Source organism: Myodes glareolus, chromosome 4 (assembly GCF_982192425.1).
Source record: "Myodes glareolus chromosome 4, mMyoGla1.1, whole genome shotgun sequence".
In the NCBI taxonomy this organism is placed as follows: Eukaryota; Metazoa; Chordata; class Mammalia; order Rodentia; family Cricetidae; genus Myodes; species Myodes glareolus.
The window spans coordinates 29825680-29850520 of NC_142029.1; the positions used below are offsets into that span (position 1 = coordinate 29825680).

General features: G+C 47.2%; 1 protein-coding gene across 2 annotated transcripts in view; it reads right to left on the reverse strand.

Moving 5' to 3' along the window:
* Nucleotides 1–956: 956 nt before the first annotated feature.
* The window catches only part of Lipc (lipase C, hepatic type), a 138472-nt gene continuing 114587 nt past the window's right edge, over nt 957–24841 (reverse strand). The window contains exons 4-11 of one of the 2 annotated variants that reach the window (XM_048424113.3): nt 23409–23456; nt 22961–23134; nt 21471–21588; nt 19606–19839; nt 16531–16773; nt 7083–7200; nt 5393–5611; nt 957–1117 (exon numbers count right to left, since the gene is read on the reverse strand). In XM_048424113.3, the coding sequence (XP_048280070.3) occupies nt 1006–1117; nt 5393–5611; nt 7083–7200; nt 16531–16773; nt 19606–19839; nt 21471–21588; nt 22961–23134; nt 23409–23456 (1266 nt within the window). In that variant the 3' untranslated portion in view covers nt 957–1005. The remainder of the gene's footprint in view (nt 1118–5392; nt 5612–7082; nt 7201–16530; nt 16774–19605; nt 19840–21470; nt 21589–22960; nt 23135–23408; nt 23457–24841) is intronic. The other variant, XM_048424115.3, reaches the window with a different exon arrangement.

Below are 24841 nucleotides of genomic sequence, written 5' to 3' on the forward strand. Positions count from 1 at the left end.
GATAGTAGATTTTTTTTCTTTTTCATTTTTGTTTGTTTTTGTTTTTTGAGACAGGGTTTCTCTGTGTAGCTTTGGAGCCTGTCCTGGAACTAGCACTGTAGACCAGGCTGGCCCTGAACTCACAGAGATCCGCCTGCCTCTGCCTCCCGAGTGTTGGGATTAAAGGCATGCGCCACCACTGTCTGGTGGATAGTAGAATTCTTCTGTATTTGACTCAGTGAGATAACTGTGTGGTGTGTATGATGTAACTCTTTTCTATGATGTAGTCTTTTTTATTTTAGGGAGTTGTACTGTCTTGGCAGGTGTATTGCACCTAACTAAGGATTAATTAGAATTTTGTTTTATCAAATGTCAGTGATGTACTAAAAGAGTATTTTCCTGCATGGTTAAAAAATTGGTCAGGAAAAAATAGCAAGAAAATATAGGGAAATTGACTTAACTGTAAAAGACATTGTCAATTAGAATACCAAGTCTAAAATGGCTCTTACATATGAACTTATTTGCATAGATTAACATTTAATCAGAGACAAATTTGGGAAATTGGGAAGCTTTTAGTGTACTGATACTTGAAGATAGCTATATAACATACTGTTTAAACTCAGTTTTTATACTTCTTTTAAGACATTTTACATTTAATTTGTGTGTGTGTGTGTGTGTGTGTGTGTGTGTGTGTGTGTGTGTGTGTGTGTATGTCTGTGTGCTCAAGCACATAGGTCAGAGGACAACTTTCTGGGAGTCTGTTCCCTCATTCTGTCACGTGGGCCCCAGGAACAGAACTCAGGTCATCAGGCTTGGTGGCAAACATCTTTACCTGCTGAGCCATCTCACTGTCCCCATATACTATAGTTTGAAAGCTCAGTTTATAACAGTAAAACACACCCTCCTTTACATATAAGCTTTATTTAAATGTGTGTATGATTCTCTGTGTGATTTTGACTTCCGAATAAGGCAACCACTGTGGATAAAGGATAAGGTTTATTTGTTTTTTGTGAGTGTCTCTTTGACTCATCTGCTCCTCTGCTTCAGTCTTTTTGAGTTCACTTCGCATTTTACAAAGACTTTCTCCTGGGTGGGGTGAAGCTGCAGATCATCTATATTTTCAGGGCAAAAAGTCATTCTGAATAGAAAAAAAAACAAAAACAAAAAAAACCACGGTGTGATGTTTCAGAGGGGGTTTGTTGAAGTATTCAACTGTTATCAAATACCAGTCCAGCTGTGTAATGCATGTGATATGATGTTTTTACATTAGATGCTTAGGTTTGGATATGGTTTTATAACTTCAGAGAAAAAGAAAACTTAAGTTGGTGAAAGCAGTCCTCAGGGGGCTCTACACTGAAACCCCAGGGGCCTGCTTCTTTTTTTCCTAGTAACAGCTCTTCAAAAACTTGAGGGTGAGGGTTGTCTCACTACATTTCCCCTACTCCAGGACAGATGTTCATAATTCCTCAACTTCCTGTTCAGGCTCAGTACCCAGTGTTCAGCCTTGCTAATTCAATCCTGCGGCCCTCCCCTTCTACCTTTTGGTGGTGACACTAGCCCTTTAGGGTGTGCCTTTAGGAAACCAAATAACTGGTAGCTTTGAACATTATTTTGCCCTAAGGGTGCCGTTTTATAGTGACTTCAACTCTATCCTATCCTTCCTTCCTGTCTATCTGTCTATCTGTCTGTCTATCTATCTATCTATCTATCTATCTATCTATCTATCTATCATCTATCTATCTATCTATCTATCTATCTATCTATCTATCTATCTATCATCCCAGAGAATTCTAGTTATGGCTTATTTTTTCTTTAGATTTTACCTAAGGTAGAATCTTTACTATCAGTCAGTCATTTTAAGTTAAGAAAATTATGTAATTTAAGAATTTTTTTAAGATCAGGATTTCATGAAGCGCAGGTTGACTTCACACTCACTACGTGCCAAGGATGATCTTGAACTCTTGATTCTTCTATAGCCTCCTCCCGATTCCCGGAGTCACAAGCCTGTGCCCCCACACCAGTCTTTTGTGGTGCTGAGGGATCAGACTCAGGGCTTCATGCATACAAGGCAAGCACTTTACCCACTGAGCCACATCCCCAGCCCTGTTTATTCTTTCTGAGGATGCCGTTCCTCTAAGCTTTTACCAATCAACTCTGTTGCTCCTATCTTTCCATCCTTTCTCTTCATCTCACTACACAGCCTCTCTGTGCTAATTGTTTTGGTTTGGTTTTGTCAACATGACACAAAGCTAGATGTATCTGGGAAGAGGGATTCTTAATGGAGAAAATGCCTCCCTCGGTTTGGTCTGCAGGCAAGTCTGTGGGGCATTTCCATGGCTGATGATCGATCTCTGAGGACAGAGTTCCCTTGGGGTGGAACCACCCCTGAGCAGTTGGCTGTGGATTGTACAGGGAAGCAGGGTAGGTGAGCCAGGAAGCAGCGTTCCTCTAAGGTTTCTGCTGCAGTTCCTGCCTTTAGATTTCTACCGGGAACTTTCGAGTAACGGACATGTAAGATGAAATCCACTCTTTTCTCTGCCAGTTGCTTTGGTCATGGTCTTTGTCATAGTAGTAGAGACTTGAGACACCTCCCCTGCAGGCATAGGGTGAATTATTTAACTTACCTTTTCTTTTAGTCCTTGCATTTAGCAGTGTGGTTGGGAGTGTAGGATTTTGTGTTTGTATCTTGACTCTGGCCTTTGGTTTGCCAAAGGTACTAAACATTGGTCCCATGAGACAGGCAGTATGATTTCCATGTGTTACAACCCCAGTCTTAAAGAGGTGAGCTTGTTGTCTGAGTCAATATAGGCAGTGAGTTGTGGAACCAGAATTCCGACTGACTCTGTCAGTCACGGTGTTTAACTCACTGCCTGTCTCCTAGGAATGCCTTTGCCCCCACCACCCCCCAAAAGCATGCTGCAGTCCAGTCCGGGTGTCTACAACTTGAATCACCTGTCTTTACTCTTCCTGGGCTATGCAACACTGGGATCTTGGTATTTAAAGTCCACAGACAGCAACAGTAGCAGCTGGGAGCTTTTTTCAAACTAAGGAATCTCAGGTCCTGCCCAGGCCTGCTTAGGTAGGACTTGCATTCCGAAAAATCTGTAGGTTCGTTAAAATTGGAGAAGTCTTTGGCTGGAGCATACTGTTAGCAACATTAATCTGTCTTTCTTTCCTAATGGTGTCCTGGAGTCTAGAAAGTCACAGCTCCAGAGTTTGGAGGTGCCCCCCCCCCCGCCAGTGGCACTTGATACTGCATAGACATAGAGGAGTATTTACAACTTGGAAAATCACAGAGCTTGTAGCTCCACGGTTCCTTTCCCCCCCTTTATATGTGTATTGGGTGTTCCTGTATGTGCATGTGGAGGTGTGTACATGTGTGGAGGCCAGAAGATAACCCCAGGCATTATTCTTCAGACACTGCCCACCTTGTACTTCTCAGAGTCTCTTGTTGGTCTGGAACTTATCAAGAAGACTAGTCTGGCTGGCCAAGGAGCCCCAGGCAACCTGTCTCCACCTTCCTAGCATTGAGATTACAAGTTCATGCCACTACCCCCAACTTTTCTTGTGTGAGCCCTTGTGCTTGTAAGACAAACATATTGACTAGCCTCCCCCATGCCTCCTCCATCACTTTTAAGTGTGCACAACCTACGGCCCAGAGGAAGGAATTGATGCACTTATATATTAATATCCAGTGTTGCAATTCTGCTAAATTGGACTAGAGAAAATTAGATTAACGGAGCCGAGACTAATGAAAGGAGGCGCCACTTGAAACAGCATACCAGGAAGCAAGGGGCCAACCTGACCAAAGCAAGGCAGAACTAGGCTTTAATGGGACTTCTGTGAACTCTAGGCTCCTGATTCACACTCGAAGCTACCTCTATGATGTCATGGGAGATTAACGTTAAGATCACTCTGTCCCATGTCCTCTGTCCTTTGGGAGCTCACTAAGCCTTCCCCTCTTCTCTTTCCTTTTTCCGGTACCACGAGGTGTGCATCAGAGTAGAGGGCAGTGCGGTGGTTTATACCATCTTGTAGGGCAAGGCACACAGACTGCCACAGTGAACGTGAGCAATTTTCTCTAGCTAAGAGAACGCTGAGGGGGCAGTGCTCATGACGGTTGACCTACAGGGCCCTCAAAGTCTTGCAAGACTAGCTCGGGATGTGAGAAGAAGAGCAGTTTAGTTTTCTCGGACTGAGGGTGTGAAGGTCACTTGATAGCTGCAGAGTGTGCTTTCAGCAATTGCCATTATTTTGCATTCCAGGGAGATAAAGTCTCAAAGTACAGTTGCATAAAGGATTGAGGCATAAATCTGCCGTGGGTAGGCTCCAGGCAGTGAAAACTGAGGCTGAGAAGGTGTGGGGTTTAGAGGTGAGCAGCCTACTGTTTGCCTTCTCTGCTAAGCTGAAAAGGGAACTGGACTTCCTCCCATGAGGAAGGTGGGATATAGAGATGGATTTCTTGAACACAAAGGGCAGAGCTAGGAAAGGTCCTTCAGAAGCACAGAAGCGTCCTGACATGGAGCACATAAAGCTACAGGAAAACGTGGTTACCATGACAAAATGCGCTGAGCATCCCTCTGCTCTGCTGAGTCTGTAAGCACCGTTGGGCCGTACTTCCTTTTCTTCTTTTCCTATTCTCATCCCAACCCCTTCGTGTCCCCAGGAACTTTGAAGCCAGGAGAGATGGCAAACTACAAAAAGTGGCGTTTCCTGGGGTGAGGGTCACGTTGTTCTTATCAAGCTTTCTCAGGGTTCTCCTAGGTCTCTTCTAAGACTGGGTCAGAAGCTCTGCATGTGGGCCCAAGAACTTAGCATATCTACTAAGTTTTTCAGTGGTTCTTTGGTGGGGGTGGGGGTAAAGAGACAGAGAGAGAGAGAGAGAGAGACAGACAGACAGACAGACAGACACAGAGAAAGTGACAAAGACCAAGACAGAAAAACAGAAAAGGAGAAACAAACACAATACACACAGAAAAAAAAGATAAACACACTAAGAGAGTGACAGTGAGAGAGTGCGAGAGAGAGACAGAGAGAGAGAGAGAGAGAGAGAGAGAGAGAGAGAGAGCGCTTGCAGTCTCCCAGGCCTCTCTCTGACTCAATAACAAGGCAGAATGTAACAGCTCTCAGTAGTCCTTCCCTGGTGACCCTGGGCTTCATGAAGCCTCTGACTCCAGAGGAGTAGCTGACAGACACAGATAGGGAGATGGGGAGAAGCAGGCCAAGTCGTCAGAAGACCTTAGTGCTCATCTTTGTCTTCTACCCTGGGCCGAGTGAACAAATGTGGGCTCCATATCTTCCCCGTGCCTCATCACTAGAGCGTCATGGTACCCACTTCCTGTGACTGATGGGAAGCTGAACTGGGAAGTTGCTTGGAACCTGTAGGCACAGCACGAGGAGATGTGAGTGTCACCTTTGCTGTGTCTCTCCAGCTTTGACCCAGATGGTCTTCAGAGTGAGGCCCGAGTAGTGAGATGTCATGCCCCATGGCATGATGGTCTGCACCGTGTTCCAGACATTGGCCCATACTGCACTGTTTTCCCACTTGAACTTGATGATGATCAGCTCGCCAATGTCTTTGTCCAGTGTGATGAGGAGGGAGTAGGTTTTATTACTGGTAATTCCTTCGCCCCTTGAAAATAGACAAAGGAAACCAGTTAACTGAGCTCAGCTGCAGCAGCCAGGTGACACAGACACACTCAGGATACCGAAGTGACTTTGGGGGATTTTTGTTGCATTTCCAAAATCAGTGTTCAATAGACAGTACTGGCAATAGGTATGAGAAGTTTAAGAGGGTTTCTCTGACAATAAAATCAGGAAGCCGTACTGTTTTCCATATTAATCACATCAGAAAGGGTCTGAGATATTTTGCTGTCATGAATAGAGCTAACGTCTTTTGGCTTGGTGGAGTTGGGCGATGGATCTGGACGGTCTCTGCGGCTGACACACAGACACCCCATACCACAATCCCCCTTCCCCCAGTATAAAAAGGGCTCTCTCAGTATGAACAGAACCATCCATTAAACAACACAGCTTAACAGGACAGAAAACAACACATTGGAAAGGATTCAGTGACTCACAGCAAGATTGAACGCTACTGCGAGGGATTGGTACTGCTTTTGCTTACTGGTCTCTAAGACCATCCAGTCCCCATCACTGACAGAGAGAGGCCAGCTCCATGCCTTTTCCATGCTCCCGAGCAGTCTCTCAGGAGAAATTATGGACAATATAGAGGTAACACTGGGTCTAGGTGACACAAGCTGGAGGGAGATTTCCCCGGCATGGCTCATCTCAGCTCCTTCTGCCTTGTTGTCAAGGTGACTGGTGTAGGTATCTACCCAGCCCCTGGGCTGTGAGCATCCACCCTAAGGGCAAAACCTCAGCTTACCCTCCCAGCAGAGCACTGCAATGGTAAATTTGGTGAATGTCTGAATCAGTGTCTCAGGGACCCAAATTGGGGACAATCTTTAGGAAGCTAAGAGCTGTCCCTGAAAGGAGTGCTCAGCCCTTGTCACTCCCCAAGGGAGTCTATGGGGAGGGTTGAGATGCCAGAAATGGGTGTGGTCATTTTCTGACTGGGAAAGCTGGGGAGTCTCTGAGTGAGGGAGGCCTCATGAAGCTGCTGGTGTGAGCAGATATGCCAAGGGTGGGGCGAGGGCTGGGCTGGCACGCCCTGTTGGCTGAGCTTGCACACCTGTGACAAAGGCAATGATTCCAGTTTTGTTTCTGGGCATGTTTTCCTGACCTCGCTGGAAAGGTGCTTGGGAATCTTCATGAGGACCCCTGCCACAGCCCTACAGCTGGAGTCTTTGTGAGGACCCCAGCTCCAACCCCACAGCTTCTCCCCCATCCCCTCAGGGACTCCACTGCATTGCACACACTGAGTGCAGCCACCTCTGGCTTTCCTCTGCTCCCAGGGCGATGACCCTTCACTTTCACAGTTGCCGCTCGGGGATCCTAAGATACAATGTGAGAGACAGGATTGGGTCAGTGTCCTACTGACCAGCATCTTTGGGAAGTACCCATTGAAAAATGGAGTCTGTCTGGAGCCTGTGAGAGAAACAAGGGTGCCATCACCACAGATGGGGCCACATGGTACTTACAGCGTGATGGGAATTTTCTTCACTTCTTCTTTTGTTCCCATCAGGGACATGGAAAAAGTGGGCTCTACTGGCTTCTCAATTTGATTGATGAATTGAATCTTGAACTGGTAATGATAAACTAGAGGTGGAGGAGGGATGAGAGGGCCAGAGATGGAGAGGAGAAAAAAATTAAGTAGGACTTTTTTTTGTGTCTGCCAAGGATGACCTTGAATTTCTTCTTTATTTTTTAAATTTATCTATCTATCTATTTATTTATATTTTATGTGTGAATGTTTTGCATATATACCTGCATGCCAGAAAAGGACATCAGATCCTGTTATAGATGGAGTTGAGCCACCATGTGGTTGCTGGGAACTGAACTTGGGACCTCTGGAAGAGCAGTCAGTTCTCTTAACCATCAGGCCCTCTCTCCAGCCCCAACCTTGAACTTCGTATCTTCTGCTTTGCTTCCCTGAATATCTGGATCACAGATGTGCTCCATGCTCCACCGTACCTGGTTTATTCAGGGCTGTACATGCTAGGCAAACTCTACTGATCAAGTACATGTTTTAAATGAAGCAGGATCTTGTGAGGCCCAGGTTGGACCCAGACTCACAGTCTTCCTGTCTCAGCCTCCACAGTACTGGGATTATAGGCATACAGTCCCTTGCCCAACTATTTATACAGGAATTACAAATTTAAACTCCTCTGCTTTTTTAAAAAAATTTAAAAATGCAGAAGAAACCTAAATAGATAAGTACCAAAATGTTAACAATGTTTCTTTGCTTTTTCACGCTGAGCAGTGGAGCTCTGGGTGCTCTTAGCTTCCTTCCTTCTCCTCTCTATGCATCCTGAATATGGCACAGGACTCGTATTGTATTTATAATAGTGATGATGATGGCTGGGGATGTAGCTCTGTAGGAGACCTAGCATGTGGGAGGCCTTAGGTTTCATCCCTAGTACCAAAAAGCAAAGGAGATAGTCTTGTCTGTGAAAGAAGTGGAACTGGGGACTAGGGAGATGGCTCAGTCAGTGAAGCGCTTGCCTCATAAGCATTAGGACCCGAGTAAAATCTCCACGTAAAAAGCCACATGTGGCGTACTTGCTTGTAATCCCAGCTGTTGCGAGATTGGAGGCAGATATAGGGGATCCTTGGAGCTTGCTAGCCAGCTGGTAAAGGTCCAGGACAGTAAGAGACCTTGTCTCAAAAAGGTAGTCCCTGAGTACAGACACCCAAGGTTGTCCTCTGACCTCAGGACTCGGGGCCGTTTCCCACTGTTGTCCTCCTGGTCCTGATGACCACATATTCATGTTCAAGGCAGTTCCCAGCATCAAACTTCTGCAGGTCATGTGAGCTCACTTTCCGGTGGGGAGAGGGTGTCTCTGACTCTAGATCTCTCAGATTGTTGTAGCAACCACCCAGTGTTCTCTTCTGCAGGATTCTGGGAGGACACCTTTTGTCTACCTTAACACACTTAGACCCTATACTTCGTGCTCAGATCTCTGGACTGGATGCCCTGACCACATTACAAAAGGCTGTGGGTGAAATATTCAGACAAGAGCTACTGGGCCAAGACCAAGTTCTAAACACTTGGATGGAAGCTGTGGGAGGAAGGACCCTGGCTTCTCATCCCAGAAGCTTTTGGAGAGGACTTACACTATTTGGTGGTTGTCAGGGAACCAAGGCAGAACGGAAAGATCTACCTAGGACACGGGCTGCAGGCACTAGGGTAGGAGCCCTGGGATGTGGACAAATGAGAGTCAGGGGCCTGGCCTCTTGTGCTGCTCCAAGAAAGAGGTGGTGTATTCCTAAGCATTTACGCAGTACCCAGAGCTCTGGTTTCTCCATTCAGCCTTCTGTTATAGGAGATGCTTGGCGTTGGCTGCATACTTGGTCCCATGGTACTGGGGAGGAGTGGGTAGAACTGTGGGGGTTTCCCCGGGTGCCTTGCAGATCTATCTCACTTAATTGATGTTGTTATTATTTCATTTCACAGGGCAATGTGCAGCACACAGAGCTTCAGTGACTGTCTGAGGACCACACAGCTAGTGGCAAGTAGCATCTCAGAGACGTAAACACAGGCAGCCTAGCTCTAGCAGCTGAGCTGATCTAGAACCACAATAGCTCCTGTATAGCCCAAGAAAAAGTTAAAATGTAAAAAGAGATTTAAATTGAAAAAAAAAAAGAAGGTCAAAATAATTATTTAACTAATAATAAATCAGGGCAGGGCATGGTGGTACATGCCTTTAATCCAAGCACTCAGGAGGCAGAGGCAGGAGGATCTCTGTGAGTATGCTGTTATCCTGGTCTACATAGCAAGTTCCAGGACAGCCAGGACTACATAGACAGACCCTTTCCCAAAAATCCAAATAAATTAAACAAGAAAATAAATAAATAGAACCAAGGAACATTTTAAGTAGTAAATACTGGTAAAATGACAACTTGTTTTCTGTGATGAGATTTTGTTTTGTCAGCCAGGCTAGTTTGGGATTCTTGGGCTCACGTGATCATCCCAGCTCAGCCTACTGCATAGCTGGGAAGATGGGTGTGTGCTGCTGTAGCTAGTAGTTAGAGTCCTGGTAACCACTGTGTCCCGGACCACAGAGGCAGAGCTTCTCATGCAATGACCTGAATTTTCTTCATGTGGTTTCTACGGTACCAGCTTTATCTTCCTTGTGATGGCATCTTCTGAAGGAAGAAACTGAGGCTTCTGGGAGGCGGAGTGCATTGCTCGCCTTCCAGTGACTAATGACGGAAGTGGGACAGTTGACTGGGAGGTCATGTGTCCAGCCGTGTGATTTACTCTTAGAAGCCATTAAAAGATATTTTTTTTTTCCCAAGAGCAGGAGAGATGGCTGGAGATATGCTCAGGAGTTAAGAGCACGTATTGCTCTTGCAGAGGACCTGAGTTTGATTCCCAGCGCTCACATCTCCTATAACTCCAGGGGCTCCTGCACCCTCTTCTGACCTCCACGGGCACCTGCACTCTTATGCTCACACCTCCCCCCTCCACACAATGTAAAAATAAAATAAACATCTTAAAGATATTTTCCCAAGCAATTTCAGTTTCACTTGATGAAAGAAATGAAAAGGAAAGGAATAAAAAGGAAAACAAAAGTTATAACCACAGTGCGTAAAATTGTCTGTGGCATCTAAGAGCAAACGCTGCACAACAGGAAGCATATTCTCAGAAGTCACAGGATCTGGATATGGCCAGAACTTGTGAGCACTTGGAGAGGGCAGGGAGCCAGGGTCGGTGTGGGTTTTTTTTTTTTCAAGGTCCACACCTCCTACAGTAAGTGCTTCAATTATTCTCTTCCTGGGAAAAGGAGCTTTTCAAAATGTTTAAAAAGCAATCAAGAGAACAAGAAGCTACAGTGCCCTGGCCTTGGAGGAGCTGGCATTCAGGCTGTCTAGCCAGAGACCTGCCACCCTCTGCCATATCTGGTGACCTTCGGTGTGCACAGCCCCACTCCCTGAGCACAATCTTAGGGGAGGGAGTCTTGTTACTTTAAGAGTCGCCACAATAGGACAAAACTCATCAGACATCCATGCAGTCAGTACACAGTGGGATGTTTGTTAAAGAGCCATAAACAGACAAATTGCATTAAAGCCTCCCCCGCCCCCAACTGTAATGAGAAACATCCATCAAGCACCTTTGTTATGGTACCTCAAGCTACACCCTACTATTCTAAATGTTTTACTCACCTACCTCCCTTGTTTTTTTTTGTTTTTTTTTTTTTGTTTTTTTTGTTTTTTTTTTTTGGTTCTCTTTTTCAACTTTGGTTTTCCAAGACAGGGTTTCAAGCAGCCCAGGCTGGTTTGAATTTGATAACAGAGGTTGACCATAATCTACTTGCTGGTCCTCCTACCTCTACCTCCCAAGTCCTGGGATTACAGGCGTGCACCACCACATCAAGCTTGTGCAGTGCAGGGAATTGAACTCAGAGATTTATCCATGCTGGGCAAGCTCTCTGCCAACTCAGTCACACCCTCAACCCTCGTCTTTGGTTCTCTTAGTGAAGTTAAATACTGGCAGCATGCTGGCTCTCTTTGCTGCGGTTCCATCCACTCTTTGCCCTTGTCTGCCTACCTCTGGGTCTGGGATGTGACTTTGACTGTATCTGCATGTTCTCTTGCTTGTTAGCTTTTGGGTAGGCTTGGGCACTAGGGAGGTGCTGGTGTGTGTGTGGGGGGAACCCAGGGACTTTCCTCTGTTCCTGTATGCTCTGGAGCTGCCTCTGCAGCAGCTTCACCTTCATAGTTAGAAGCAGCAGCCCCTCCTCCCAGCTCTCCCAGAATCCCTGAAGGTCTATTCTTTCCTCCGCTCACCCTCTTCTGATGTCACAGTCAGGTGATGCCACAGTCCTTGCCAACTCCCTTTCCATCACCCACCTCTATAGGGTTCCACTGTCCTTCTTCCATACACCCAGGCCAGACAGTGGGGTCCTGTTTCTCAGCTGAACCCTACACAGATAGATTCTGGTGGTCCTGATGAATTTCAGATAAGGGCACCAAGGGTTAGATATCTAGTTATCTAGATGGTGAAAAGTGGGACAGAACTGCAGACCTGGTGTCTGGTTGCAAAAGACCCTTCTCATGTCCTCTAATGTTGGTATCCTGCAAGTGGTGTGTGCCTTTGAAATCAATGGCAAGTGCCTGACACCGAAGTAGCCCAGGGTCCAGCTATCACTGGCGGGGAGGGAGTTTCTTGTCCCTAAACTGGATATGTGCTTTTTCTCTCCTCTTTTCCTAAGTGCTCTATGGGAGGAGATGGATTTCCACATCAGGGAGGTTGTGGTTTTAAGGTCCTGGGGGCTGTGTGGTTGGATCTGATTATCAAGGCCCCTGGAGCTCCCACAACCTACAAGGGAGAACTGCCTATGTGCCAGGAGGCAGCTGCTTGTTCAGGTGTGCAAATGCAGAAAGCCAGGTGTGGTGGCAGACGGTTGTAATTCCAGCTCGGGCTACACAGCGAGGTTCTATTTAATAATCCCAAACAGTTAAATGAACATAATAAATGAAATGATCACAAAAGGCCTGTGTGAAATGAGGCTGAGGGAGCCATTCCCTGGGGAGCTCATAGAAGACCTGGCTGTGGGGGTGGGGTGGGGAGTGGGGTGATGGGCATCTTCTTCATGATGCTGGGACCACCAATATTCAGAACGTATTCCTGGAGACCCTGTGTCTGAACTGGGACTCTACTTTGTCCCAGTTTGAATGCAGCCACCTTTTGTGAGAGATCTTGAAGTAAAACGAATTCAACATGAAAAAGTCTTTTAGGTATGGTTATGGCTCAGTAGGGAGAGGGCTCATCTAGCATATGCAAGACTCTAGGTTCAGTTCCTTAGCCAAAGCCTGGTTATTGGTTCTTACTTGAATGTGTATAAATGTTTTTCTTAGACGCTCATAGAGTTACAAAGCTTCTGGGGGAAAGCATGACTGCTTTGCTTGCTCACCTTGTGATGTGTTTAACTGGGCTGCTAATAAATGATTTAGCCAAAAAAAAAAATTACCCTGTGACTTCAAAGAGTCCGGATAAGCCTGTGTTCTGACACAGAAACAATTTCCAGATAAAAGGCCTGGAGGAGTCTGCTGACCTGGAATGCGATGAGGCGACTCCCTCCAGAGCAGAGACCTGGGTGAGTCCACACTGTGGAAAGTTCTGGATTCTCATTCACTGTGACACTCTGCTAGTGTCATTTATTAAAGCAAACAACATCCCAAATTTTTCTCCTCAGAGTGGCCATGGTGAACACAAGGTATAGAATTTGTGGAAAGAAAATGTTTTGTTTCCTGTCCTTTTTTTTCTCTGGGAACTGTTACTGGGTCTGGAAGTCTTATGACCTCTCTGCAAACATCACAAAAGGCTTTTGTTCCTCTGGGTGTGGATTTTGTCTCACCAAGCTGTAGGAATGAACTCTCCAGTGCTTTTCTGAAGTGCCAAGGACTTGTTCCTATACTTCAGGAAGCTGACAGTTGCAGGATTAAGGGTCCAAGGATTGTGTGGTCCTGATGTTGAGGCAGGAGACAGCCCATGGGCCTGCAATTCATTGGCCCAGAGCAGGGCAAGGGAAGGAAGGAGGGTCATGGGACTTTGTAAGTATGTGTCTGTGGGGTATGTATTTATTCTAGCAGTCATATCTGGGTTCAGCACTTAGGGCCTGATGCCCAGATGCCATGAGACTAGATGCTTATCCCTCTGTGGGGAGCTTTTCAGTGTGTTGTTGATTGCCTAAGAATGGAGAGAGGGAAATACACAAGAATGCTTGTATGTCTGTATGTATATGCATGCATCTGTGATGTGGGATTCCCCTCTGTATGCTGTGAATGTGTTTTGTTACCATTGGTTAATGAATAAAGCTACTTTGGCCTATGGCAGGGCAGAATAGAGCAAGGCAGGAATTCCAAACAGAGATAGAGGAGGAAGTAGGTGGAATCAAGGAGATGCCATGTTGCTGCTAGAGGAGACAGACACTCCTGAACCTTACCAGTAAACCACGAGCCTCATGGTAAAATGCAAAATAATAGAAATGGATTAATTTAAGATGTAAGGGTTAGTTAATAAGAAACCTGAGTTAATAGGCCAAGCAGTGTTTTAATTAATACAGTTTCTGTGTGATTATTTCAGGTCTGAGTGGCTGGGAACAAACAAGCAGTCTCCACCTACACATTTGTGTATGGTGCATCTGAGTATATATGTATGTATGTCTCTGTGTCTGCATGCATATATTCACATTCATGTGTATACATGTATCTAAATGTATGTAAGTAAATGGTGCATATGCAGGTGTATATGTGTGTATATGCATGTGTATATGCATGCATATATGCACTTGTATATATGTATATATTGTATATTTGTGTATGTACTTGAATATACATGTATATGAATATCTTGCTTCATCTGTGTATGTGTGTATATTTGTGTGTATATGTATATTTGTGCACATGTATACATATGTCTATATGTATGTAAACACATGCATGACTATATTCATGTATATATGTATGCCTACTCATTCATGCATATATGTGAATTGTATGCATATGTATATGTAAATGTGTATATGTATTTATATAATTTACGCATGTATATATGTGTATTCATAGACATGTGTGTGTGTGTATATGGGTATGTATAAACATTTATGTGTGTATGCTTGTGAATAAGTATGTATATACGTGTTTGTGCATGTGTGTGTATACATACATGTGGAATATAATGCTGGTTGACCTCCTGTTTTCAGTTCCTTGTACTGTGGGTCTTCACTGTATGGTGGTCATAACGGTCTTCACATGGGAGGCAAAGCCCAGAGTTTGGGTTTTTGTTGTCGTAACTCAATGCCCTGCCTTTGATATGGAACTCCTCACAGCACCTGGAAGTGATGGACGACCTTGCCTTCTTGAAGGTATCACTCCATGTTGCCTTTTCCTGCTCCCTCTCTGCAGCATTGGCCAGGCCGTGAAGTCCAACAGAAAGACCTATTTGTAGTGGCTTATCTCCACACTGTTGCCACTCATTACTTTATAGCTAAAAATCAACCTGCCTTATGCTGATCTCAGTTTCTCACTGTTTCTCTGGAACTCTCCCTGGAAGGTCGTGGAACTTTCCAAAGAATTAGCCGAGAAAAGCCCAAGACAGACAGATCCCTCAAGTGACAGTTTGTCTGGTCACTTAGAGGAGGTCTGGGAAGAATGGAGAGGCAGTGGGGAGGCTGTTAGAGGAAGAGTCAGGATTGTGAGGTCACTCTGGGTCTGGGTCTGGATCAGAGACTTCAGAAGCTGTAAGAAGTGAAAGGCTAACAGCGACTAAATACAGTGCTTACACTCACAAATGGTGCGACCTCTCTGATCTCAAAGTGTTTATAGGAAATCTGAACAAAACACATCTCATAAATTATGGCATTCTTCTGCCTGTCTCTGTCTCCTCTCCCCGCTTTCTCTATGATAATAAGGCAGCTGAGTGCTTTCCACTCTCCCTCCACCCGGTTACCTCATCTGTTTTCTCAGAGGGTGACACTAGCCCATCACTAGCTAAGCAGGACTTAATGCAAATTCCTTCCTATCCTTTAAAAACAGCCTCCCAGCTGGCCACACTTCCTCCCGATGGAGTGAGGACAGGAGCGCCTGATAAATTGCCTGGATCCACTGGGTGGCCATTTCCCGATTCTCTTCTGCCAAGGTTGCACTCAGCAGCTTTTCCCGAGTTCTGGCAGGGATGTTTGCAGAGAAACAGATCCTTTGATGGCTCCATCAGATATCTCGGAAGCCAGGGGAATGTGGGCCGAGTTAGTGAAGTTATAATCAGGGCCTTATATTTATCTTGCTTGACACACCAGACCCTGACCAAAAATGCACAGCACATGTCCTAGGAAAGTGTGAATAGTGTGAATAGTGACTCCTCTGTACAGCGGGGTGAGCAATGTGGTCGTTTCAAGGTTCTACATGAGAACCCACATCAGAGATGACCGTGGTCATGACCATCGGAGAAGGGGGAGTCATGTGGCTGCTCTAAAGGCCTTGTACCAGCACCATCGATAGAATGTTCTGCAAGATTGGAATGTTTCATTTCTGTGCTGTCTGATTTAGCAGCCATGTATTTATTTGAACCCTTGAATGAGTCATGGCATTCTGTTGTTTTTTTCTTTTTCTGAAGTATTTAAATGAGGGTTTAGAAGGTGGCTCAGGAGGTAAAGGTGTTTGTCAACAAGTCCAACTACCCGAGTTCAATCCCTGAGACCCACAGGGTGAAGAGAACTGACTTGTGCAAATTGTTCTCTGATGTCCATAAGTATGCACCGTGGCACATTCCCACTCCCTCTTCATATATTATATAATAAAGTAATAAAAAATGTAAAAAGTATTTAAATAGCCACATAGGGTTAGTGGATAGTTATCCTTACTGGGCAATGTTATACTGATGACAGAGTTGACCAGTTAAGTCTCACTGGGTGTCATCTACAGCTTCCCCGGGGCAGTATGACGTGGCCACTGACACACTGATCCCATGGTGAGGGACATTAGCTTGGATGCATGAAACCTCGCTCGTTTGAAGGAGTGAAGAGGAACTGGAAGACTAGGGGCTCAGTCCTTAGCTTTATCCTTGGCTGGTTTCAGGAAGTCCTGGTGAGTCCCCTCCATATCACTGGCATATCACAGTGATTACTGTCCTCACTGAATGTGCCTGGAGCAAGAAAATTTACTGAAATAAAGTGAAATAATTGTTTCCAAAGGACCTGTTGCCTTTTGGGCTGCCCTGAGCCCCTGAGATGGGTTCTGTCAGTGGACAAGAACACTAGTGGGTCACTGCTGGGTGAGACAAAGCAGAAATATTGAATTTTCAGGGCAGCGAGTGTTGATTGGTCCCTACAACTCTGCACATGCGAACAGCTCTTCTTTCCTGGCTTCCTTCTCTGGTCACTGCAGCCCAGAAGGAGTTCCTGAACCTTCAGGTAGGACACTCACCTCTGAAGGGGGCCTGAGCTCGGGTGATGAGAAAGAGCTTCTTGCTCTTGCCTGGCCGATCCTTGTGGATGTCATAGCCCAGAGTGTTGCAACGGCCCTTCTTGCAGCTTAGACACAGGCCCTGGCTGAAACTGTCCATGTCGCTGCACTGGAAGCCTGTGCTCTGCAGCCCGCTGTGTCGCAAGGAGTCAATGAAGAGGTGCACTGAGCGCTCATGAGCACATTTGATGGTCTGGGTTATGGCTGAGACACAGGACAAAAAGACAGTTAGCACTCTGAGCCCCAAGTGGCCCCAGTCAAAAGACTCATGGTTTCAGTCCTAGGCAGGTGTGTGTGTGTGTGTGTGTGTGTGTGTGTGTGTGTGTGTGTGTAGCAGGATTGCTGAGTTCTCCCAGACAACAGGGGTCTGTTGCAATAGAAAGCTAAAGAAAGTAGACCTCTGTAGTCACTGAGATCACCCTGCTATGATAACATGGATTAGACGGTGTTTTTATAGGCACCTGCTGTTCCTAGATAAAATCCAGATAGCACAGCTCACTTCTGAGGTATCCTCACATGGTTAGCAAAGACCTAGTGCTGAGGTCTGGACAGAGGGTTACTTGAATAGGGCTGCGGGCTTCCTCTTTTCTTACCACAGCCAGATCATCCAAGTCTAGGGCCTAATCCCCAAAGCAAAATTTTTTGTGTTTAACATTCTGGGGTGGTGGTGGGTTGGGGGTACAGTGAGATGGCTTATTAAGGAAAGGGGCGCACTGCCAAACCTCAAGACCTGAATGCAACTAAGATAAAACTCCTATAAGTTGCCTCCACACACACGCGTCCCCAACACACACAAAATAAATGAAATGTAGTAAAGATAAAAATTAAATTGTGTGTGTGTGTGAGTGTGTGAGTGTGTGTGTGTGAGTGTGTGTGTGAGTGTGTGAGTGTGTGTGTGTGTGTGTGAGTGTATGCGAGTGTGCATGTGCTAAAGTCAGAAGACAACTATCAGGAGCTGACATTCCCCTTCCTCCTTTACATGGTCCGGGGATCCAACTCAGATCAACAAGTCTTCATGGCAAAGGCCCAGACCCACTGAACCTTCTTCCTGGTCCATCAACCTCTTTCTTTCAAGACAAAGTCTCGTATTGTGTGGGCTGGCTTTGAACTCCTGTCTCCTGAGTGCTGCGATTACTCCGTGCCTGGTTTTGTGCAGAGCAGGTGCTGGAATCCAGGTTTTCCTATAAGCTCTGCTGGCACTCTGCCTTGGAAGCTACACGCCCATCCTCCCAACATGAAACCTGACCTTTTTAAAGAAAACCTTCCAATCTCTAATCTAATCTGTAGCAAATTATTCTTAAGTGAAGTCAGGGAGCAACCAGAAGACACAGAAATACCTAAAGCCAGGTCAGGCACAGGGCATCTTGCCTTGGAGCCACTTCCTTTAGTGTTTGAAAACTAAATGCAACATTGGTCATCTCGGTCACCATCAGCTCTGCTGCTGGTGTCTGTTAGGAGGACTGTACTGTCCACTCAACCATTCCCCACGGCTCCCCAGCAGTGCCTGGAGGCAGCTGTTATAAAAAAAAATGAGAAAATAGCCTCAAAGACGTTCGCAGGGCTCTGGGTGTGGTGCCTGTGTGTGTGTGGGTGCGGTGGGGTGAGGAGGGTGGGGAGGGAGGAAAGCTGTTATCAGGCTGCCTTCTGCATAGGTGTGGTTGGGGGAATTCTCCAGAATGGAAGCACTTTAAATAAAGAGGTGAAGGACTCAGAATTCTTCCTCCTCCCCCCCCCCCCGCCCCGGTTAGGCAAGCAGGGTGCATTCAATTAGCTATACCATTTTAAGTTTAGCGTGGAAAAGAAAACAGCAGTGACTGGTCAAAAATGTGTGTACCGGGCAAGTGGTGACCAAACACTCTCCTAGGGGCTGTGCTGAGCTTTGTAAGGAGGGGCTGTCGCTCTGAGAAAAGTGTGGGTGAGTCAGCTGGGACCTGTGGCTGACCGGAGGAGTGGTGACGCTATGGAGATGCAAAGACAGATAAGGGGAACTTCCCAGAAGGCTCTGGAGTGTAGCCGGAAGCTGGGAATGCAGCCAACTGCAGTAGGGGAGGCAGTGAGGTGTGCGAAGGTCTTTCTGATACTGGAGAGGTGAGGGTGGTGATGGAATCCCCAGGGCATGCTCAGCCTGGATTTGGATGACCGAGGTGGGAAGCTAGTGTGTAGGATGGGGGTCTCCAGCTGTCACAGAGTGACCTGGCACGTTCTCATCAGGGTAGCATAGCAATGAGAACTCTGGAATGCCTGCAGTTTCCACGGGCCTGGAAGGCGCGGTTGCATGCTCTTTAGTTCCTTTTTATCCTGTGTGTGTTACCAACGTACATGTAGGTAGATCTGCTGCTGGAAGTTGCATGGGGGCATGTGGGCCTAGGGGAGAGTGAGAACGGGCATTGGGAAGTCAGGCCTAGGCTGGGGAGAGGTCAGGAAGAAAGTGATCGCCATGTAAGCACAAGGATCTGAGTTCAATCCCCAGAACTCAAGTGCAAGAGCCAAGTATGGTGGTGTGCTTGCAATCCCCATGCTGGGGCGGCAGAGACAGGCTTGGGGCAGCTCCCCTAACTGAATCAGTGAGAACCAAACCAGTAAGATACCTTGTCTCAAAAAACAAGATCGAGTGCACACCCATGTACACACACACGCACACACACGAACACACACACACACACACACACACACACACACACACACACACGAAGTCAAATGCCCTCCTGTGACCCTAGAGACTGGAAGCCTCCAAAGATGGAAAGTTCCAGAAAGGAGAGGACAACAGGCAGGGCCAGGACTCAGCTCTCACAAGGGCAAATGCTCTCTGAACAGCTTCTGTGTCACTCTGGGCAGGGGTGGGAAGAGATGGCTCCTGATGCTGCTCTTCCACATGGCCTCCCAGGCCCTCTGAACCATCACAGCGAGTAGCTGGGGGGACCACTACCCCACCAAAAGACCTTTGAGACCCTATAGCAGGGTCTCTAGCCTTGCTGAGATGGTCCTGGAGGCCTCAGAAACAGGCTAAGGCTCTAGGCTTTGACTTGCCGTTCTTACCGTTTAAGCCGTGCTCTGCGATGTGTCTGTAGAGTTCCAGGAAGTGGCAGCCGGGCTGGAAGGTGCCCCCATTGGGGTAGAAGTCATAGTGGGCAACGGGCTGTTTGATGCCCACACTCAGACCCATGTGCTCACGGGTGAAGGTGTGAATGGCATCCACAAAACTGGCATCATCTGGAGAAAGACGGTCGCTAGGAGAAGAGCCCTCAAACATAGGGCCTGCGGGGTCCAGTCCTAGTGAGAAAACAAAGGCAGGTATAGGTCAGCCGCAGAAGGCTCTCCTCCCAGCTCTGATATCACACATTTCTGGGCGAGCAGGAAGACAAGAGCTTGGTGCTTCTCTGGACCCTTCCTTCTACTCTGACATTGCTGTAGAGCCACAGGCATTTACGGTGCCGAAAATCACCCAGGCCAGGCATTATTCTAAGGGAAAAGAGGTTTGCAGATCAGGAGGTAACAATCAGGTTATGAGTGAATGCTTGATTTATTTAAGCAAATCAATTTTAAGTGCCTCCCCTGATAGTTTCTGCAGCATCTGTTTGCATAAAAATGCAGCAGCCCACGGTGCTCATTATATGCAGTTCTGAGTCCTTGGGCAAAGGAAGAATTTGTTTGCCTGTGTGTCGTCGTCTCCTCGAACAAGCTGGCTTCCTACGCTCATGTCATCTGATTGGAAGGTCCAGAACAAGCTTAGGAAGGGATGAAAAGTGTCAACGTGTAGGGGCTTAGTAAGCCCCAGGCTCCGAGTGACAGACACACTTGCAGGAACAAGAATGGCCCCTGGACGACTGCTTGGGGAGAGTACCTATGCACCACGGACCCTCTTACTCGGATTTGTCTGAAGGACCCTCTGGTGCCAGGTCTCAGCCCTGGCTGCCATCGTTGGCTGCAGCCAAGGGAGGAATTGACAGTGAGCTGTTAGGTCCCCTGCTTTCCAGCCCCACCTGCGGCCTTGGTGCCATCCATATTTCTTTCTTTAGACTGACAGCCAGATGACTAGAGCATAAGGAGCCCTGCTGCTGTCCCCTGTGTGGGTGGCCTGGTTGTAAATGCTGGGATGTGACAAGGCCTGCTGAAATGGGAGGCTGAGGGCTCAGGCCTGATGATGTCTCACTTTGTGGAATTCTTTGTTTTTTTCTTTTTCCAGTGTGTGTGTGTGTGTGTGTGTGTGTGTGTGTGCGCATGGTTGCAGGTAGGAAGGTGTGCATGTGACACCCGGAGATTGATGTCAGGAGTCATCCTTAATTGTTCTTTCACCATATTCAATGAAGCAGGGTCTCTATCCAAGTCTGCGCTCACAGGGCTATGCTGTTTGTCATGGGGCTCCCCTCCCTGTCTTTGCCTTTCACGGCTGGAATTATGGGTGTGATAATCCACACCCATTTGGCATTTATACACACTCTGGGGATCCCAACAAATTCCAATCCTCAAATTTGCTTGCAATATTTAAGTTCAAACTTTGAGGAATTTTGACCCCTCTAGCAAAGCTTCTAGCAAGGCAAGGCATTTATATACATTGGAGGCAGGAGTGTCAGGTTAGATATAGAATTGGAGGCTAGCCTGGGCTACATGAGACATGTCTCAAAAACAAAAACACAAATAAACAACAAAACCAGTAGAAGTTTCTTGTTCTAAACTGTCATTGGAATCCTCTTTTGGACCCCATTGGAACAGCTTTGAGAGTAGCTCACTGGAAGAAAGGTCATAGGAAACAGGCTGTCCTTTGTTCTGTGTTCCCATGGAAGAGCAGCAATTCCTGACAGAAGACCTGCTGGGGAGGGTTTGGTGTCATCTCCTGAGCTAAGAGTCATCCATGAGCATAGGGAAGCAGATGTGTGCGCCCTGCACCCGGCGGCCACGGTCACCTGTGATTCTTCCAATCTTGTGCTTTCCATCCATAGAACTGCCTGCGAACCCTGAGACATGCGCTCCCAGGCTGTAGCCGATTAGGTGAACTTCACTTGGAGGAAACTTCACAGATTCCTGCAAGACAGGGCAGGAGGGTTGAAGGAGGGGGTGGTATGAAGCCAAGAGCCTTCCACGGGGCCTGCTTCTGCGGGGCACCCATTCGTGCTTGGAGCTGCCCGTGAATCAATGCTTTCTATTGGGAAACTGACTAATCACCTCACTGTCTGTCCTCTTGGGGGATGGGGGATGGGGTGGCCTTTCTTTGGGATATCCTGGTGACTGTTGCCTCCTGCCTGCCTGGCTTCAGCTGAAAAGTTTCACTGGTGCCCTGCAGAAACTAGGGATCCCCTTGTCTTCACCTTTTATGGCTTCTAAGTGTGTTTAGATTCCTCAGGACTGATGTATCCAAACTGTTGTCTTCTCTGAGTCATAACGCATGAAGTATAGTTTTAGGCCACACTGGGGCACCCAAACTATGACCCACAGGTTTCAAGAGCATAGATATATTTATTTTGTGTGACATGGAGACAGGACATTGTCATTTACAAAGTTCATCGTGGATAACTGTGCATTTGAACTTTAAATATTGTGAGAAAAATCTCATAGTTTTCTTTTCCCAATGTTTTAAAAATATTATGACATTTTGTATGTGAGCACGTGAATGTGTGTGTGTGTGTGTGTGTGTGTGGTTTGTGTGTGTTCAGAGATAACTTGAGGAAGTCAGTTTTCTCTTTCTGCCATGGGGGTCCACTGGTCTCTAATAATGTTTTACGATTTTGTAGTGGACTGCATTCAAGACTCTCCATATGTCCTACTCTGCTTTCTGTTGCTGTGATAAAACACCGACTAAAAGCAACTTGTGGGGGAAAGGGTTTAGTTTAGCCTATAGATTACAGTGCACCATGAGGGGAAGTCAGGGCAGGGACCTGGATGCAGGAACTAAATCAGAAACCATGGAGGAACTCTACTTTTCTGGCTTGCTTTTCATGCCTTGCTCAGCCTACTTTTTTCTACAACTCCGGATCACCTGCCCAGGGATGGCACTGCCCACAGTGGGTTAGGCCTTTCACATCAATCATTAATGATGATGATGATATATAAAATGTCCCACAGGCTTATCTACTGGCCATTCTGACAGAGGCATTTTCTCAGTTGAGTTCCTCTTCCCAGAGGACCCTAGCTTGTGTCAAGTTGACAGTGCACTAACCAGCACACCGTGGCTGCGTGGGATAGCCTGGGTAGGGATGGGACACTGCTGCTTCAGGATAATGGAGGGGTGTGCAAACAGGAGTGGTGGCTGGGGAGGAGGGAGAAGATGCTCAAGGGAGGCCTCATCTCTGGCCTCAGACCTGTAAGCTGCACACTGAGGTCTCCTGGGGCAGCAGGGAGACCTCTCTGAGACCCGCTCACCTTCCCTGCTGTCAGAGGAGCAGGCGGGTGGACTTACCTCCAGCCATAGGAGAAGAGCAGCCACCTCTTGGCCTACAACACGGGTGTTGCGGACAGCGATGGCGTAGTGTTGGTAAGCCAGGGAGATCCACTCCACGACCCCCACATTCACGGGTCGGGACTTCAGCACGCCTACTAGCTTCCAGATCCACGTTTCTAGCAAGCCATCCACCTGAGGGTGTGCCACAGGTTGTCAGCCTTAGCTGAGAGGGGAGAGGGAGCCCTGTTCCTGGGGTCACTGAATACACAGTCTCAAGGACATCACTAGGTCTTCCCTTCCAACAGAGAGGCCTGGGATTCCTCAACCTGGAGCTGAGAATGTTTGAGTCAGGAGCTCTTGCCCAGCTGTTAGCCCATCTCTAGCTCCGCCCATGTGGTGTCAACCCTATCTCCAGCCCCGGAGTTTGAAGACACAGTGTGCCCAGACCTTGGCACATTCTCCCCACCTGAGAATCACTGTCTGAATTTTCCCCCACGGTGGCACTTTCTGAGCCCTAGAACAATGGAAAAGTGTGTGAAAATGAGGTCTGGGAGTTGACTTCTGGAGGTCAGCTCCTCGGTGCCTGGGGTCCCACAGGGTCTGTCCTGTCCTCTTCTCCCTTTGGTGGGGTGAACCTGAGACCTGGAGCCCTGCTTTGTGTGTCCCCTGCTTGGGACAACAAATGGGGGTGTTCGCTGTGTTCCCAGAGCTTAGTGTTTGTTTTGTGCCTTGGAGAATAAGTAGAGGTTAGGGAGGATGGGGGACAGGCAAGAAGGTGGTCACAGGTGAAGCTAGGGCATTCCAGTCTTGTAGGCCTGAAGGGGGTATAAAGGTGTCTTAGGATTGGAGAGATTTAGGAGAGTTCAAGGTCAAACTTCAGGAGGGGAAATGGTAGAACTCCATCCTCATACCCCACCACGCCCCCATCCCACCCCCATTAGCCACCCTCCCGTCCTTCCAGGGGAACTGAGCTATGGTTATCGAAGTAATGTTTACTGAGAGCCAAATGTACCAGTGGAAGTACTTTGCATGTATATTTCTTGGCCCCTGTGTCTCCATTTCTTCGTCAGCAGCATGGGAATGTTGCCTGGCTTCCAGTAGGGTTGTTGAGACCAAAGGAGTGGATGGTGGGCGTGAAGTTCTTAGAACAACGCCAGGAGCCCAGGCAAGGTGCAGAAGCTCACGGTCCCCCAAGCTCTTGTTGCTATCAGCATTAGTGTTTCTAGGTAAACATGTGGTGGTGGTGGTGATGGTAGTGATGGTGATGGTGGAGGAGGAGGAGGTGGAAGTGGTGGTGGTGATATTAGAGTCTGCAGAGGTTGCATACTCTGGACAAACAAATTTTGAGACCAAAGAACACATTTTGCTATAGGAGCCTGCAGCTTTGGGTTGCATGTCAAAACCAAATCCATTCATTTGATCATTAATTCAGAACAAACATTTTGGAGCGCCTAAATGTGTGGTGGATATTGGCTTGCAATGTCAGATAAGAATAGGACAGCACCTTTCCAGGCAGGAACTTACAGCCTAGTGGGTCAGAACCACTGAATGAAAAAGCCCCCACAGAAAGAGGAGCCAGAGGGTGCTGGGGTCTGGGAACTCAGGGACCAATTGTCACAGCCTGGGGGCGGGCTGGGCTGCGGCAGGGATGGCCTGAAGGAGGTCCTGATTGAGACTGTACCTACTGGGAAAGAAAAGCTAACCCAGAGAAGAGAAGGAGAAAGGGAACACTAGAAAGTGGGCAGAGGACAGGAGGTGACAAAAGAAGGTGCCAGGGTGGACCGGTGAGTCACTTTATTCTCTAGAGCAGATGAGGTGGGGGTTTCAAGAATACTTTTCATGTCTGGGGATATACTTCATCAGTAAAGTGTTTGCCTAATAGTCATGAAGCTCTAGGTC